This window comes from Heterodontus francisci, chromosome 3, assembly GCF_036365525.1.
Source record: "Heterodontus francisci isolate sHetFra1 chromosome 3, sHetFra1.hap1, whole genome shotgun sequence".
NCBI classification, from domain to species: domain Eukaryota; kingdom Metazoa; phylum Chordata; class Chondrichthyes; order Heterodontiformes; family Heterodontidae; genus Heterodontus; species Heterodontus francisci.
The window spans coordinates 174,272,412-174,289,650 of NC_090373.1; the positions used below are offsets into that span (position 1 = coordinate 174,272,412).

The 17,239-nt window shown below is 41.2% G+C and overlaps 1 protein-coding gene and 1 non-coding gene across 2 annotated transcripts in view; both read right to left on the bottom strand.

The window, feature by feature from the left end:
• wdr43 (WD repeat domain 43) overlaps positions 1-16,710 on the bottom strand; it is a 70,433-nt gene extending 53,723 nt beyond the window's left edge. The window contains exons 1-4 of the mRNA XM_068027685.1: positions 16,493-16,710; positions 9,906-10,040; positions 8,740-8,861; positions 2,781-2,901 (exon numbers count right to left, since the gene is read on the bottom strand). Of these exons, the coding sequence (XP_067883786.1) occupies positions 2,781-2,901; positions 8,740-8,861; positions 9,906-10,040; positions 16,493-16,696 (582 nt within the window). The 5' untranslated portion in view covers positions 16,697-16,710. The remainder of the gene's footprint in view (positions 1-2,780; positions 2,902-8,739; positions 8,862-9,905; positions 10,041-16,492) is intronic.
• LOC137368133 (small nucleolar RNA SNORD53/SNORD92) lies at positions 5,034-5,107 on the bottom strand. The gene has a single exon (XR_010974362.1). It is a non-coding gene; the product is annotated as a small nucleolar RNA SNORD53/SNORD92 (small nucleolar RNA).
• Positions 16,711-17,239: the final 529 nt, after the last annotated feature.

A 17,239-nucleotide genomic window follows, 5' to 3' on the forward strand; every position in this document is an offset into this window, starting at 1 on the left:
CAAGGGATGGCATTAAACAGGAAAGTAAAGATGCATGCAATCAGGGTACAACTGTAATCATGGGTGACTTTAATCTACATATAGATTGGTCAAACCAAATTAGCAATAATATGGTGGAGGAGGATTTCCTGGAGTGTGTACGTGACGGTTTTATTAGATCAATACGTTGAGGAACCAACTAGAGAAAGGCTTTCCTAGACTGGGTATTGTGTAATGAGAAGTGATTAATTAACAATCCTGTTGATCGGGGTCCCTTGGGGAGGAGCGACCATAACATGATAGAATTCTTCATTAAGATGGAGAGTGAAGTAGTTGAATCCGAAACTAGGGTCCTGAATCTAAATAAAGGAAACTACGATGGCATGAGTTAGCTATGGTAGATTGGGGGACTTTACTGAAAGGGTTGACTGTGGATAGACAATGGATAATATTTAAAGAACGCGTGCATGAATTACAACAATTATTCATTCCTGTCTGGCACAAAAATAAAACCGGAAAGATGACTCAACCGTGGCTTACAAAAGAAATTACGGATAGTATTAGATCCAAAGAGGAGGCATATAAAATTGCCAGAAAAAGCAGCAAGTCTGAGGATTGGGAGCAGTTTGGAATTCAGCAAAGGAGGACAAAGTGGTTGATTAAGCAGGGGGAAATAGAGTATGAGTGTAAACTTGCAGGGAACATAAAAACTGACTGTAAAAGCTTCTATAAATATGTGAAGAGAAAAAGATTAGTGAAGACAAATGTAGGTCCCTTACAGTCAGAAACAGGGGAAATGATAATGGGGAACAAAGAAATGGCAGAATAATTAAACACATACTTTGGTTCTGTCTTCACAAAGGAGGACACAAATAACCTCCCAGAAATGTTAGGGAACCAAGGGTCTAATGAGAGGCAGGAACTGAAGGAAATCAGTATTAGTAAAAAAAAAAGTGCTCGGGAAATTAATGGGGTTAAAGGCTGACAAATCCCCAGGGCCTAATAATCTACATCCCAGAGTACTAAAGGAAGTGGCCCTAGAAATAGTGGAAGCATTGGTGGTCATCTTCCAAAATTCTACAGACTCTGGAGCAGTTCCTACAGATTGGAGGGTGGCAAATGTAACCCCACTATTTAAAAAAGGGAGAGAAAAAACAGGAAATTACAGACCAGTTAGCCTTACATCAGTAGTGGGGAAAATGCTAGACTCCATTATAAAGGATGTGATAGCAGAACACCTGGAAAGCATAAATGGGATTGGACAAAATCAGCATGGGTTTACGAAAGGGAAATCACGCTGAACAAATCTACTGGAGTTTTTTGAGGATGAAGCTAGTAGAATAGATAAGGGAGAACCAGTGGATGTGGTGTATTTGGATTTTCAGAAGGCTTTTGATAAGGTCCCACATAAGAGGTTAGTATGCAAAGTTAAAGCACATGGGATTGGGGGTAACATACTGGCATGGATTGAGAATTGGTTGACAGACAGGAAACAGAGTATGAATAAACGGGGCTTTTCTGGGTGGCAGGCAGTGACTAGTGGGGTACCGCAGGGATCAGTGCTTGGGCCCCAGTTATTCACAATATATATTAATGACTTGGGTGAGGGAACTAAATGTAACATTTCAAAGTTTGCAGATGACACAAAGCTGGGGTGGAAAGTAAGCTGTGAGGAGGATGCAAAGAGGCTCCAATGTGATTTGGACAAGTTGGGTGAGTGGGCAAATGCATGGCAGATGCAGTATAACGTGGATAAATGTGAGGTTATCCACTTTGGTTGTAAAAACAGAAAGGCAGATTATCTGAATGGTGATAGATTGGGAAAGGGGGAGGTGCAACGAAACCTGGGTGTCCTTGTACACCAGTCTCTGAAAGCAAGCATTCAAGTGCAGCAAGCAGTTAGGAAGGCAAATGGTATGTTGGCCTTCATTGCAAGAGGATTCGAGTACAGGAACAAGGATGTCTTACTGCAGTTATACAGGGCCTTGGTGAGACCACATCTGGAGTATTGTGCGCAGTTTTGGTCTCCATATCTAAGGAAGGATGTTCTTGCCATGAAGGAAGTGCAAATAAGATTTATCAGGCTAATTCCTGGGATGGCAGGATTGACATATGAGGAGAGATTAGGTCAGCTAGGCCTATGTTTACTAGAGTTTAGAAGAATGAGAGGGGATCTCACAGAAACCTATAAAATTCTAACAGGAATAGACAGGCTAGATGCAGGGAGGATGTTCCTGATGGCTGGGGAGTCCAGAACCAGAGGTCACAGTCTCAAGATATGGGGTATGCCATTTAGAACTGAAATGAGGAGAAACGTCTTCACTCAGAGGGTGTTGAACCTGTGGAATTCTCTACCGCAGAAGGCAATGGAGGCCAAGTCATTAAATATATTCAAGAAGGAGATAGATACATTTCTTAATGCCAAAGGGATCAAGGGATATGGGGAGAAAGCGGGAACAGGGTACTGAATTAGACGATCAGCCATGATCTTTTTTGAATGGCGGAGCAGGCCCGAAGAGACGAATGGCCTACTCCTGCTCCTATTTTCTATGTTAAACAAACTACTTTAATAAATTCTACTCAAGATCAGATTTCCTTTCACTAAAAAAAAAAAAATCAGAATATTACACTCCTGCACGATATTTTAGAAGAATAAAAACAGAACACAGACCATTTTTTTGGTTGGTCATTCTCCCACTATATAAAATGTATTTCCAAAATAGAAACCAGCGGCACAAGTAAAACAGAATACAATGCAGGCTGCACAATACAGTTTCCCAAGAGCTGACTTAAGTACTCACCCTGTATACTTCTTTGGTCTCCAGGTTCCATAGTTTGATGCCACGGCCTGCTGATAGCAACATCTTTCCATCGGGGCTGAGACAAAGACAACTGATGCTGCCTTTCTCGGCTTTCCATTTGCTGTTTGGGAAGTCACAGAATCGTTAAAGTGCAGAAGAGTAAAACACGTATGACATTAAACTTAAACCATATTTAGAGCACATACATCACAGCACAATGAAAATTATCAGCATTCCACAGCTTAATTTGTTTTGGCGAGGGGTGGGGGGAAGGTGGCGAGAAGGAGACAGAACAGAAAGAATCCCACTGCTTTTCTCAGGATGCTGACCATGAAGAATTAAGTAATTTCTAAAGAGCAAAACAGATGCTGTCTGGCTGGCAGCACTTTAAACTTACTTCACACCCTCTGACAACTTTTGCAAGACTGGTGTCAGATCTGTTGCCTTGAATAGAAACAAGGTAGCATCGCAAAAAAGTGCACAATGGGGGGTAAGCAGCGACAAAAATGAACCAGCTCTACTGGTCAGGTAACCTTCTTCAGTGCAACAATCATGCTCCAAATACAAGGGTAAAATAAGATGAAAAATTGCAAACATATCAGCTAAGTGTGAGTAGAACCAAGGATTGTTTTGTTTATTACTATAGGAACATGGGAATAAGTGTTGGGCATTTCACTCCTCAAATTTACTCCAACATTCAATGAGATCACAGCTGATCTGTGACCCATATCCCTTAATACCTTTGGTTAATAAAAATCTACCAATCTCAGTTTTAAAATTAACTGATATAGCATTAATTGCCATTTGCAGAGGACAGTTCCAAACTTCTGTCATCCTTTACATGTAGAAGTGTTCCCCAACTTCACTTCTGAAAGGTCTGGCTCTAACCGTTAGACTATGCCTCCTAGTTCTATAGTCCCCAGCCAGCAGAAATAGTTTCTCTCTATCTACAGTATCCGTTTCCCTTAATACCTTGAAAACTTTGATCGTCATTCCTTAACCTTCTAAATTCATGGGAATACAACCCTAGTTTGTGTATTCTCTCCTCGTAGTTTAAGCTTTGGAGTCCAGGTATCATTCTGGTAAATCTACACTGCACTCCCTCTCCAAGGCCAATATATCCTTCCTAATGTGTGATGCCCAGAACAGACATTCCCCCATCTCAAATTGAAGCCGAGTTCCACAATTCAGAGTATTGGGAAAATCAAACAAGGACTCCAACTTGTCGCTTTGTACTTTGGAAGGCTTACAATACAATTCTGTAAAAAGTAGCCAGATATTTTCCTGAAACCCATTCTAATTACACTGTCTGATTTCTTCCCCTCCCTAGCCACCATCTCTGAAGATTAAGACCCATCCAAGGCCACAGGTCAGTAGATGGCAGCAACTCTGACATCTCACACAAGGCAACATTTCTCATGAGAGCTTGTATGGGTGAGTTTCTTGAGCCACAGAGCTATCACAGCTGTGTCCACATGGTCCAAGGATCTTGCTGTGTTGAGAGACTTCCCTGCACATTGAGCCTGAATCTAATTAAAATTACTCCAACATAACATAAAACTTCAAATTTATGTTTGTTCTGCACATTAAGGTGAGGGGTAACCATAACTGGCAAGAGAAACTGTTCACTATTTTGGCTACAACAGGATAGGCATATTTTGGTAATTTTTATAACGCATGTTGTCATACAAGCCCCCAACTGCCAATAATGAGACACATTATTTCACCACATGAACATTAAAGTCTCCTACAGTAAACTGGGCCCCAAAGAAAAGCAAGACTACCTACAATCAAAGACTACAGCGAGCTCGAAGCACAGTAAAAGAAAAACCCTCATCAGAGATTGCCTCAAACTTTACTTTTTCTTCTCTTTTCTGTCTCCATTTGCATGTGCATATCGCGTATGCATGTTAGCGTGGGCCACAGCGTGTATCCGTAGACGTTAACCGAATAAATTTCACTTTTCTTCTTTAAACCTGAGAAAACCTGGTTGTGCTCATTTCTTTGTCTTATAATTGGAAAGTGAACAAGGATTCATCAAGTGGGTGCTCAAGACACTGTGTTTAAAATTAAACCCTGTTACAATACGACTGGGAGAAGACAGTAAAAGACCCTAGACACCTTTCTCACCTGGTCGTAACAACGTGTACACTTACACACACACACTTAACATGTCATATGCACGGTTGTCATTTTTCTGTTTGACGTTAAAGCTGAGTTAAGTTACCAAAGCAAAACTAGGGTTTAGCCATCATGCTCAGACAGCCAAGGATGTGTCATCATATTTGTCAGCAATATAGCGAAACCTTAACAAATCATCACAGCAAAAATGGAAACCCTGCTTTGGTGTAAAGAGTAAATTGTGTTTAAGTAAAAGGTACAGCTATCACATTAGCTTCCACAAGATCAAAAGTTTGAGAACTTACATTAAAGCTCCCCATCCTGACTCAACAGAAACTTCACACACTTGCAAGTACCTATTCAAGCTTATTAATGTCAAACTAGGTTCTATCATTCAAAATAAATCTAATTAACATTGATAATAGAGGCAGCGTTGATGGGGTGTGCATTCTGAAGACTCGTCACACTTTCATGAAAAGCAACAATGCTGGACCCAGCTCAAAAGGAAATGCACTGTTTTACTGAAATTAACAAGTGTCTCTTCAGTCACAACCAACTGTCTTCCAGCAATTGTCACCCATACTTTCCTACTTAAAAATAAAAATCTGTAGAACAAATCTCAACAGCCAACATTAATGGAGAAAGCTTCCAGTCACACTGTAACCCCTCTATTGTGGCACAGCTTGCCCATCTTTTCTTCTAAGCTGAAGAAAACCCTAGTTTGCAGCAATGATCCCACGTGACCTCATTGTCAAAATGTAGTTTAAGAAAATGTCGCGTATCTCAGACATTGTCCAGTGAGCAACTGCAAACACAAAAGTACCAAAGCAGCAACGATAAGACTTGCAAGTACATTTTAAGTACTAAAAATTTTTAGGTGCACATAAATGTGTACTATTTAAAATACAGAAGTGAGGCACAGGATTAACTAATTTATAAAGCTGTCTTGTATTTCATAGTCACAGTTTTGATTATTCAAACCACTAGGGTTAACTCTAATTAACCACACATTAACTCTAATTTTGTTTTGTAGCATGACATCAACTCAAAAAGCAAACAGCTTTAACTATATAAAAGTCACACACAGAGATATTGCCATTTTCCACCTCTTTCCTGATCTCTGCAAACCGTTTTGAAACTGTCAAGTTAAAGATGCTGTAAGCACTTGAAACTCCACAACAAAAACTTCAACTGGTTTCAAGGTCAGTACATAATTCATTCTAGTTCCATTTACCAGCAGTGTGTGCTCAGAATCATAAATCAGGCCCATTTTAAACGGAAATGAGAACGACATCTTAATTAATGGCAAGTAATCAATGAGCTTTGCTATTTAATAGGAGTGAAAACATGCATTCAGTGAATGGAACACTCTCCCCTCTCTCCCCCCCCCCCCCCCCCACCCCCCCGCAATTTTCCCAATGCACAACCAATACTGTCCCTTCCTCCACCCCCACCCCCGCCTACTGGGAATGTTTCACAGAAGTCTACGGTTCTGGAAACATACCACGGAACAGGAGGAGAACACTTGCCAGTTGGTGTGCTGGTCAGGTACACTGCGGATCCAGTCATTTGATTTACTTCCGGGAGTGGTTCACACCTCTCCTGAGGATACTTCTCTGGTTTAACTTCTGGACTATCACAAAAAAATGTCTGCAAGCTCCAACTTCTGGAGGAGCCAGCATGAACAACTGAACTTCCAAGAGCCTACGACCATACACGGGACTGTATAACCAATAAAAAGAAAAACTGTCAGCAACTATTGGGTGCAAAGGAGCCATCGTCTTACCTCAACTGTTACAAAAGGACTGCTTATAAACTTATGGCAATTTAACTGCAGAATGATGGAACGCAATCCCATTTGGTCATTAATTGGATGGATTACGGCAGTTATTATTTGTAACGATTGGGTGAATGGCATAGGTTTTCTGCTCATGTTTTTGATCAGCCCCACCAAATGTGCCCTAAAAAAACTATGATGTATTTCCTACAGTGGTGCAAGGGTTAATTTTCCACAACTATCTGAAGATGTCTTCAAATGGTATATTATGCAAAATTATACTGCAGTTCTTTTGAAAATCGGCATGAGGATTGATAGCCAAACTCTATTGCTGTAACTTTATTCACAGCTAATCTGCAAGGCCCAGATCAAAAGGAATTAATATTTATTCCTTTTCTTCCCCTCCCTCAGTAGGGATCTTTACTAATTAAACCAACCATCTTTACAGTGATTCGTCACACCAATTAAACATGCAATTCATCCACTCCCAACTAACACAGCTCCATGATTTGGCAATGCATCACTAGTTCAGACACTTGATCATTCTGTGACCTGTTAATATTTATAATTTTGGTAATAAATTCAAGTTTTCCTACCAAAAACGACAAATCCATTGGAGCCATAAAGGTTTTTAAGTTTTCTTTTGAATTTTGGGGCTTGGATATTTTAGTGGAATCCTCAGAAAATACATAATGAAGAGAATCCAAGGGTCTGGAATCATCCAGGTCAGGACGGCAGACTGCCTACCCTAAAGGATGTTAGTGAACCACATGGGTTTTTACAACAATCTGGTAGTTACATGGTCAACATTACTAAGATTCACATTTTATCGCAGATTTATTTATTAACTGAATTTAAATTCCTCAGCTGCTCTTGTGGGATCTGAACTCATGTCTCGAGATCATTAGTCCAGGCCTCTGAATTAATAATCCAGTAACATAACCACTATGCTACCATTCCCTTTAAGTGTGTTGGTACATTACTTGGGAATTTACTTCGGTGACACAATCAGCCCTTTGAGAAAACTCCTAGCTCTGCCACTACAAACTGACTTCTTCTACCACTGTAGCCCAAAACAGAAAACATGAATATCACAGAAGTACACAGGGTAATGGTCACAATTTAAGGCCAGCATATAGCTAAAGAAACCAGGGAAGTCACACGATTAATTCTTAGTCTGTGCTAAGTCAGTTGGTGCCAGCCAATGTCACTGTAGTATCACCACTGGTTTACAGGGGAGTTGGGAAGAGTACACAGAAGGTGCAGAAATATGGCCAGAATTCTGGCTCTTGATCACTATCCAGCAATCCCGATTATACACACCAACAAATTCCATTCATGAATAGCTGAACAAGGAGTCAATGCCTTCAGCAGAGATGAAACAAGACATTCCAGTGATTTTCTACAATTCTGGCTGACAACTTGCAGCAAAATCTCTTCATTCTAGTGGCTTAATTCTTCAGCTTCAGTTTTGAAGATTAAAATGTACATTATACTGCTGGCTTGTAACGGTCACAGATATTTACTATTCTGCATAATGTCAAAATATCAGCTTATTAATGCATTTCACTTGCAGAACGGGAGGCAATGTAAAACTAAACAAAAGGCAAGGGTTGCTTCTTGAAGCTAATACATGCATTCCACTACTGAATATTTGAATTAGTCAAGATAATTAAAGCAGGTGGCCCAGCCGGCTTTGATAATGTGGCGCTAGCTTTCAAAATAGGATATCCACTTATTTGAGTCTTCAGGCATTATATATCACAAGAATTGTACCCATCTCAGCAGGGACTAAGCTGCTAAATGAGCACATTGTGGCAGCAGAGCATTCCAGCTTTGTGGGAATGATACAAGTACAATGTAGCTAATCTATCAATAGGTGGCAGAAGCCAAGGAATGTCAACTAGTTGTCCTGCCAGACCCGATCAATTGAATGTGAAGCAAAAGGTTGCCTATGTTTTCCTTTGGGAGGGAAAGAGGAGGAGAAAAGAAAAACTGGGGGGGGAGAGAAAATAAAAAGGAGAAAACTTTACAGCTCAAGAAACAGACTTCTGTACTGACCATTTCACTTTCCCTGTTGGCACACTCCATTCCACTATGTGCTTGTCATCTGAGCAGCTATAGAGACAATCATTTTCTTGATGCCACCGCACACAGTTTACTTTACTGTCATGTCCACCACCCTGAAAGTATAAAGAGACTAAAGCTAAGAAAAAAAGTTCAACGGTGATTTTTCTAAACACAATATTTTCAATTGAGTTACATTTGTACTGTAACTGTGTCCATTAACTCAGCTTGGAAGTAATGAAAAAATTTTTAAAAACCAAGAGCCGCCAGGTTCATTGTTCAAAGGGACCAGCTATAGAAAAATATAATTTTCCTCAAGTTTACTGCCACTGGTCATACTAGCACATTTGCCACCGGTGAGTCTGCAAAAACAACCAGCACTCACTCTGGTGGGCAAGGTATCTACTCACAATTACAGGACAGAACTGAATCAGATGGCTGAGTAGGAAAAGCCAAAGTGTCACAATTCTGCTCATTCCACAGCATTGCTTAATCCAAGTGATAAAATATCCTGTTGGAGTCACAAAGTTTGGTCCAGGGAAAATGAAGCTATAACATGAACACATTTATTGCTGACAGTCCCTGGAACTTGCATCAGGTATTGTTGAACAAAATTTCAAGGACATCAGATAGAATAACCTCCATAGCTTAAGAAAGTCAAGTCCAGCTAGTTGTACATGTAGTGTTTCTTTTGATATTACATATTAGTCTTATGGGCAAGATAGATATAATTTGATGAGCAAGTCCTAAACCCACCGTGGAAAGAAAATATACAATTTATACAACTATTTGACTACAGCATTCTGAAAATATGCCTGCTGAAAATAATGAATTCTTCAGCTAAGTGATCATACAAATTCATAACTGTCAAACTATAGCGTAAACCATGCAAACCTATTGAATATCAGTAAGTCATCACAAAATTGATTTGCAGAGTAAATTTATAAAGTCTTGGCAGTTCAGTTAATTAGTTATTTATATTCTGATAAATGACATTCCATGGAATTAAAGTGAAGCCAAATTAGAAGTGTTTAAGGCACACATATCCCACTCCCCATTATCTTCCTTTAAGAAAGTAAGTATTCGTGGACACATTTACCCACTTAATTCAAAAAATCCAGCCATTTCACTCCATGGAACATTAAAAAACAATTTCTTACCAGCTTACTCTGTAGTTCTCCCTTTACTACGCTGTATAACAAGATGCTACCAACTGCTGTACCAATAGCCAACAGGTCTAATTCTTCATCAGCTCTCACATCTTCTGATCGTCTCTTTTTTTTCTGAGGAAATTCCTGGAAAGAGGAAGAGAGAAAAAAAGGTACTCTTTCACCCCATCATTCCATGTATACTGTTCAAAAGATCAGTTCAGTGGTAAGATTATAGTCGTTTCCCAACCGGACTCCAAGCTTGGGTTGGAGTTGGAGCTTTTGGTTATTATAATCCTCCAGTCATTTTGGATGGAGTTTCTAGTCTTCAGATGAAAATTTCAAAATGAAGAACTGTGGCTTGCCAGCTAAGGAAGAAAACTACCAGCATATGTGCCATCTTTTGGATGGGGAAACATGAAGGAAGAGACAGAAAGAACCAGATAGAGATAATATTTCTTTAATTCAAATGTACAAACATTGGATACTTCCATTTGTTTTACCCATTTCCCCCCACTTCCTCTCCAGTCACATTCAAATCCTGTTGGGATATACATCCATCAGTATTAAGCTATCAAGACAAAATGCAGCAACCCTATTAAACGTCAGTGTGACTCAAATGTACCACTTTCACCCAAGTCAAAAAAACATGGAGCTAAAGTCACACTACAGACTAAATCTGCAGGGAAAAATGCATTTTTTTCATTCCTGCATCCATCAACGCGCAGAAGATGACCGGAGTCCACTTGTAGTTCACTCTACACATCTTAATTTGTGACCCTGCTGTTCTGTGTCTCCAGAGAGTGCTTCTCCATTGATTAACCATGAAACTATGCAAAGCCACCTTCTGATTTCTGAACACACATCATTCAATTAAAACTATCTAGGAATTAATCAAAAAGTTAAATGTAAAGATTTTAAATGGCAAATTTTTAAAGATAAAAGCTAGACTAGTGGTTTTAAAATAACGATATTCTAAGATACTATAACAAATATTTTAGAAGCTTAACATCTCCCACTTCTCAGTTATTGCAGCATTAAAAAAGCACCTAATAGGATGTGCGCATGCACCTACTGAGTCCCCAGCCTTTAAAATTAGAGAATTAATAAAAAAAAAAGGGAAAAATAGAATCACATGGTACACAGCAGAATATGATTCTTCTGTAAATCAAACTGTTATTGCTTTCTGGTAAAACACATTTCCTGTCAACTGTTATTTAAAAACTACTAGTCTAGCTTTAATCCAATTTAAAACACAAAAAATTATCAAATGAAATGAAGAGAATTTGAAGGTCACCAAAAAATAACTAATGCTAACAAATGATGCAACAAAATCAACTACTGAAGCCCACTGGATGCACACAACTGCTAGAAAGAAAGTGCTCTGTCTATAACCAGATAACATTCTCAGTTTTTAAAACACTCTATATAAAACATGGATCCCATCAGCTGAAAGTCCTCATATTGACATGATCAGGAAACAGGTTCACTTTAAAAATTGATAAAGGTATGCTAATTTATATCACCGGAATGTTCATTAGGATACTGAATATGCTCGATTACAAAAAGGTAGTTTCAGCTCATGTCTTCACCCACTTCAACATCGCATTGTACTTGTACTCAAGACAAGGTTGGTTTCAAACTGACATCCATCCATGAAGGGATCCCTAAGGTATAATAAATGTAGTAAATTTTCTGCATTTAATTTTTTAGCATATTGTTTCTGCTGCTGAGCTGACTGTCTTGTTTCTTGTCACAATATAACTTACAGTAGCGACACTGTCTTTTAAAAGTCAGGTTAGGGTCACTAGGAATGTGTCTATTTGCAGAGTCCTCCCACGGAAGTGTTTGAAAAATTGTCGGTTTATTCTAACAGGCACAGGAGCAAGAAACAAACTGGGACAGCTGAGTTTCTCCCAGCCAGAAAATGGAAAAAAATGAATTATATAACAGCAAACAAACAAAAAAATGGAACCAGTTAATAAACTTCAAATTTTCCCTACAGTTTAACCATACTGGAATCTTTGGATTGCAATCCAAATCAACCTGGTCTTCCCCCACCTCGCCTTCCAGAATTATGGACAAGACTGAACCAAGAGAACATCTCATTAGGGAGTTTATTTAATAGCTATTTTACATCAGAATAAAACTTCCACACTCACTCAGTATTCTACCCATAAAATTCTAATCAAAACCCTCAAGATTTATTAAAACCACTCACATAAAAACTGCTGTAAAAACAAGTTTGACAAACTAATCAAGACCCACATCAGTAAATCCAACCCTTCAAAGCAGTCACAAGCAACTTCCCTTCCCCCCAAAGAAATCAACTTCAGTTTTAAAAAAACACACATCCTGTGAGATATCTATCCTTGGCCCCTCTTATGCTGTCTTCTGATGCCATCATCTGAAGACATGTCAGCTTTCACAAACCTTCCACCATGGTTGGCAAGCTGCTGTTCTGACATCCAGTCCCAAATTTCAACATTTACACATTGTCTTCAGTCTTTGCCATAAATTCCATTCCCTAACCACCGATTCCCATCCCCTCTCTGGCCTCCGTCTCAGATTGAACCAGAGTATCATTAACCTCAGTGTCTTACTTGACCCGGAGCTGAGCTGCTGACCCTGCATCTTCTCCATCACTAAGACTGCCTAATCCCATCTCTGCAATATTGCCTCTCTCAGCCCATCTGCTGCTGAAGCCATCAGCCATGCTTGTTACCGCAGACTCAACCATCCCAATGTTCTCACGGACATCCTCCCATCTTCCACCATCTATTAAAAACTTAAGCCTATCGAAAACAGCAACTTGCATTTATGTAATGCCTTTAATATAGTAAAGTATTCCGAGTCACTTCACAGTATATCAGACAACTGATACTAATCCAATTTGCTGCCTATATCCTAACTCATGCCGACTCCCATTCACCCTTGTGCTCAATGGCCTACGTTAGTTCCCACCCCACCAATGTCTTGATTTTAAGTTTCATTCTCCTGTTCAAATCCTCCCACAGCCTTGCCCCTTCCTATGCCTAAATGCCCCAAAGGCACTTCACAGGATGAATCAAACAAAAAAAATTGACACTGAGACAAAGATGACATTAGGGCGGCACACTGGCGCAGTGGTTTGCACCACAGCCTCACAGCTCCAGGGACCCGGGTTCAATTCTGGTTACTGCCTGTGTGGAGCTTGCATGTTCTCCCTGTGTCAGCGTGGGTTTCCTCCCACATGCCAAAGACTTGCAGGTTGATAGGTAAATGGGCCATTATAAATTGCACCTAGTATGGGTAGGTGGTAGGGAAATATGTAGGGACAGGTGGGAATGTGGTAGGAATATGGAATTAGTGTAGGATTAGTACAAATGGGTGGTTGATAGTTGGCACAGACTTGGTGGACCAAAGGGCCTGTTTCAGTGCTGCATCTCTAAACTAAACTAAATAAAGAATTGATGACCAACAGCTCGGTCAGAGGAAACTTTTAAGGATCATAAAAGCAGAGGTGCAGACACAAAAGTTTAGGGAGGGGATTCCACAGATTATGGGGCTAGACAGTTAAAGATAATGCCGCTATCAGTGAAGCTAGAACCATCCTCCAAAACTGCTCCGTCCTCTAGCTGGGTGGGACTCAACTCACCAGGTTACAAGTCTTACCTATCCAATGACAGCTAGAGAATCACTTCCCACTCCAATACCATTACCTCTGGAGACTCGCAAGAATCTATCCTTGAACCCTATTTCTCACCCTCAGTGACATCCAAAAACAGTCAGTTTTCGCATGTACTAGTTCTACCACCTCTCTCATCCCCTCCATTATCTCTAATTTGTCAGACTGCTGCTCCAACGCCTAGTACTGGTTGAGCAGAAATTTCATCCAAGTATTAGGAAGTCCTAAACCACTGGTAATCTCCACCAAAAACTCCCTCCCATCATCACTGATTCCAACCCTCTCTTAGCACCTATCCAAGGCTGACCCAGACTGTTCACAACCTTGCTATCATATTTGATGCCAGGTGAGCTTCCAACCACATATCTGCGCCATCACTAAGAATGTCTATTTCCACCTTTGTAACTTTGTCCGACTCCACTCTTCTGCTAAAACCCTCATCCAGGCCTTTGTCACCTCTAGATTTGACTATTCCAACACACTTCTGACTGGCCACCCACTTTCTACCCTCTAAGCTTGGCATCACCCAAAACTCTGCTGTCCATGCCCTAACTCGCACTAAGTCCCATTCACCCATCAGTGCTTGCAAGCTTACACTGGTTCCTGGTTGGCAATATTTTAATTTTAAAAATTCTCATCCTTGTTTTCAAATCCCTCCATTGCCTCAGTCCTGCTTATATCCTGTCTGTGCAGTGGTAGTTTCACTGGACTAGTAATCCAGACCCCAAGGCTAATGCTCTGGGCACATGGGTTCGAACAGATGTTGAAATTTGAACTCAATTAATAAATCTGGAATTAAAAGCTAGTCTAATGGTGACCATGAAACCATTGTCAATTGTTGTGAAAACCCATCTGGTTCACTAATGTCCTTCAGGGAAGGAAATCTGCCATCCTCGCCTAGTCTGGCCTACATGTGATTCCAGACCCACAGCAATGTGGTTGACTCTTAAATTCCCTCTGGAATGGCCTCAAGAGCAATTAGGGATGGGCAACAAATGCTGGCCTAGCCAGCAATGTCCACATCCCATGAACAAATATTTTAAAAATTTGTAATCTCCCGCTGTACAACCCTCAGATATCTGTACTCCTCCAATTCTGGCCTCGAAAATCCCCATTTTAATTGCTCCACCATTGGCGGCTGTGCCATCAGCTGCTAAAACTCTACCTCCCAAATTCCCTCTTGAAACCTCTCCGTCTCTCCCTTTTCCACTTTAAGAGGCTCCTTAAAAGCTAACTCTTCGGCCAAGCTTTTCTTATGTGACTTAGCACCAAATCTTGTTTGATAACACTCCTGTGAAGCACTTTGGGACATTTAAATATGCAAATGACACGATATAAATTGTTGTTGTAAGGCTGGAGGTGATTACAGAAATAAGGGGTGGGAAGGCATGAGAATTGTTGGGAGACCAAGAGCCAATAAAGGCCAGCAAGTGTAGGGGTAATAGGTGAACAAGACCTGGTGCAAGTTGCAGCATTTTTGATGGAAGGACAGCCAGAAACAGATTGGAAAAATCTGGTCTGAAGGTGACAAAAGTATGGATGCGGGTTTCAGCAGATGTGAGATATTACAAATGTGTTAGTCTAGGGATGAAGAGGAAAAGGGTCTCATACAGTCAGAGTTTTACAGCACAGAAACAGGCCATTCGGCCCATCGCATCTGTGCCAGCCATCAAGCACCTATCTATTCAAATCCTATTTTCCAGCACTTGGCCCACAACCTTGTATGCTATGGTGTTTCAAGTGCTCCTCCAAATACTGAAGCTGAATCCGTTACAAATACACTTTTATTGAGTTCTGATGAAAGATCAACCTTAAATGATAACTTTCTCTCGCCACAGGTGTTACCAGACTTGAATATTTCCAGCATTTTGTTTTTATTTCAGATTTCTGGCATCTACACAATATTTTACTTTTGTATACTTTTATTACTATTGTTTCAGCTTTATAGCTATTCAACCAATTAACTCATGGAAATAAAAAGCCCAGTTCAGGCTTTCCTTAAGGACAAAGATTTATTGCTTAACTGGAGTTCACATCTATAGATGCAAAGAGGCATTAGAAAAGAAACGACAATACAAACTTAAACCTTAATAGTGCTTTTTACCATGCATTCCTTCTCTCCTCATTCTGACGATTGTACCAAGCCTTTTTCTCTCAAATCTAAAGCCAGTTTTTTTAAACACATCCGTTGACACATACACGTGTATGCCAAGATATCAACTTGCCCTGACGAATATGCTGCTGTGAATTACCTTTCTGCCCGTTTAAGTCAGTTCCCAAGACAGTTCTTAGCTTCACCCTGTAATAAGTGCGTTTCCACTGGCCATGTGAGTAAAACTTTCAGATGGCTCACATCCATAATGTTTATTAAAACACAGGAGGCAATCGGGCCTTTCTCCCCTACCCCAGTAACTCACCAGATTGCAGACACCCCAGCCAACTCCTTTTTTAAAAAAAAAAGCACTTCGCTATGAGCCAATGTAGAGATTTGAAACCAAGTTTGCACTTTAACACCGGAAAAAGGAGATTTTAAGAACGTGTTTACGCTCAACTGATGAGTTTAAAACTTTGGCATTTTTTAGTCGGTTTTCTTGTCCGGGGAGGGGAAAGAAAAAGAAAAAAAATAACTTGTATCAAATTATTTTCCAGCCGATCCGGAGAGGTACAGGAAAAAAACACGACTATAGTGGCGGTCTCCCCCACCCCAGACCCGGGGCCCCCATGTGGGTAACAAACTACCAGCCCGAGATCCACATGTTGGGAATGCGAGGGAGAGGCCGACCAAAACCGCTTAACACTCACTCTCCCCCCAGAGATAGATTGGCGCTCTGCCGGCCCCGGGGTGGTGTGAGGCGGCGGCGCCCCCTCCTCAGGCCCAGGCTCCCTTCCCCCGCCTGTTGCTAACTAGGCCCCGCCGGAGCCTGACACTCACCTGACGGAAACACCGCGGGGGAGCCCACGACAAGCAGCTGCAAGTGGCACTGAGGTGCGAGGAAGGCACGTACTCATGCCTCAGACCGCTGCCTTGTGTGTTCCACACCCGAATCCGCCCGTCCGCCGCGGCCGAGGCCAAGCACTCGGCCGGCCCCGGGGAGAAGGCGCAACAACTCTGAGCACCGCCATCAACCGCCGCCATACTGGCACCGACACGTGTTAGCGAATGCGCAGACGCAGGCTGCTGGGGGCGGGGCCTCGCCTGTCAATCAACAGAACGGCAGCATTGCTGGCTGATTGACATCAGTAATAGTCCTCCTAGCCTAGTCCAAAAGGACTAGAGACATCTCTCCCCATTAGAGAGAGTGACAGTTGGTAATGTCTTCTTAGGCAGTCCCTTCGGAACGAGGATGACTTTCTTCCACTCCAGGGTTGTGGGTCCTTAGGTGACTGAACAGTCCAATTCTGGATCCACACACTCTGCCGCAGGTGGGGCAGGTGGTGTTTGGTGAGGCAAGTGAATGGGATGCTCGAATTTCCAAACGCTCCTTCCACTGTTTGCATTTGGTCACTGCCTGGGCATGTCGATGTTGTTCGAACTGGCTGGCACCTTCCTGAATGCTTCTTCTCCATTTTGGGCGGTCTCGGGCAAAAGATTCTCACGAATCAGTGGAAATATCACATTTTTTCAGGGAGGCTTTAAGGACATTCTTGTAGCCTTTCCCCTGCCCTCCTCCGGGAGTTG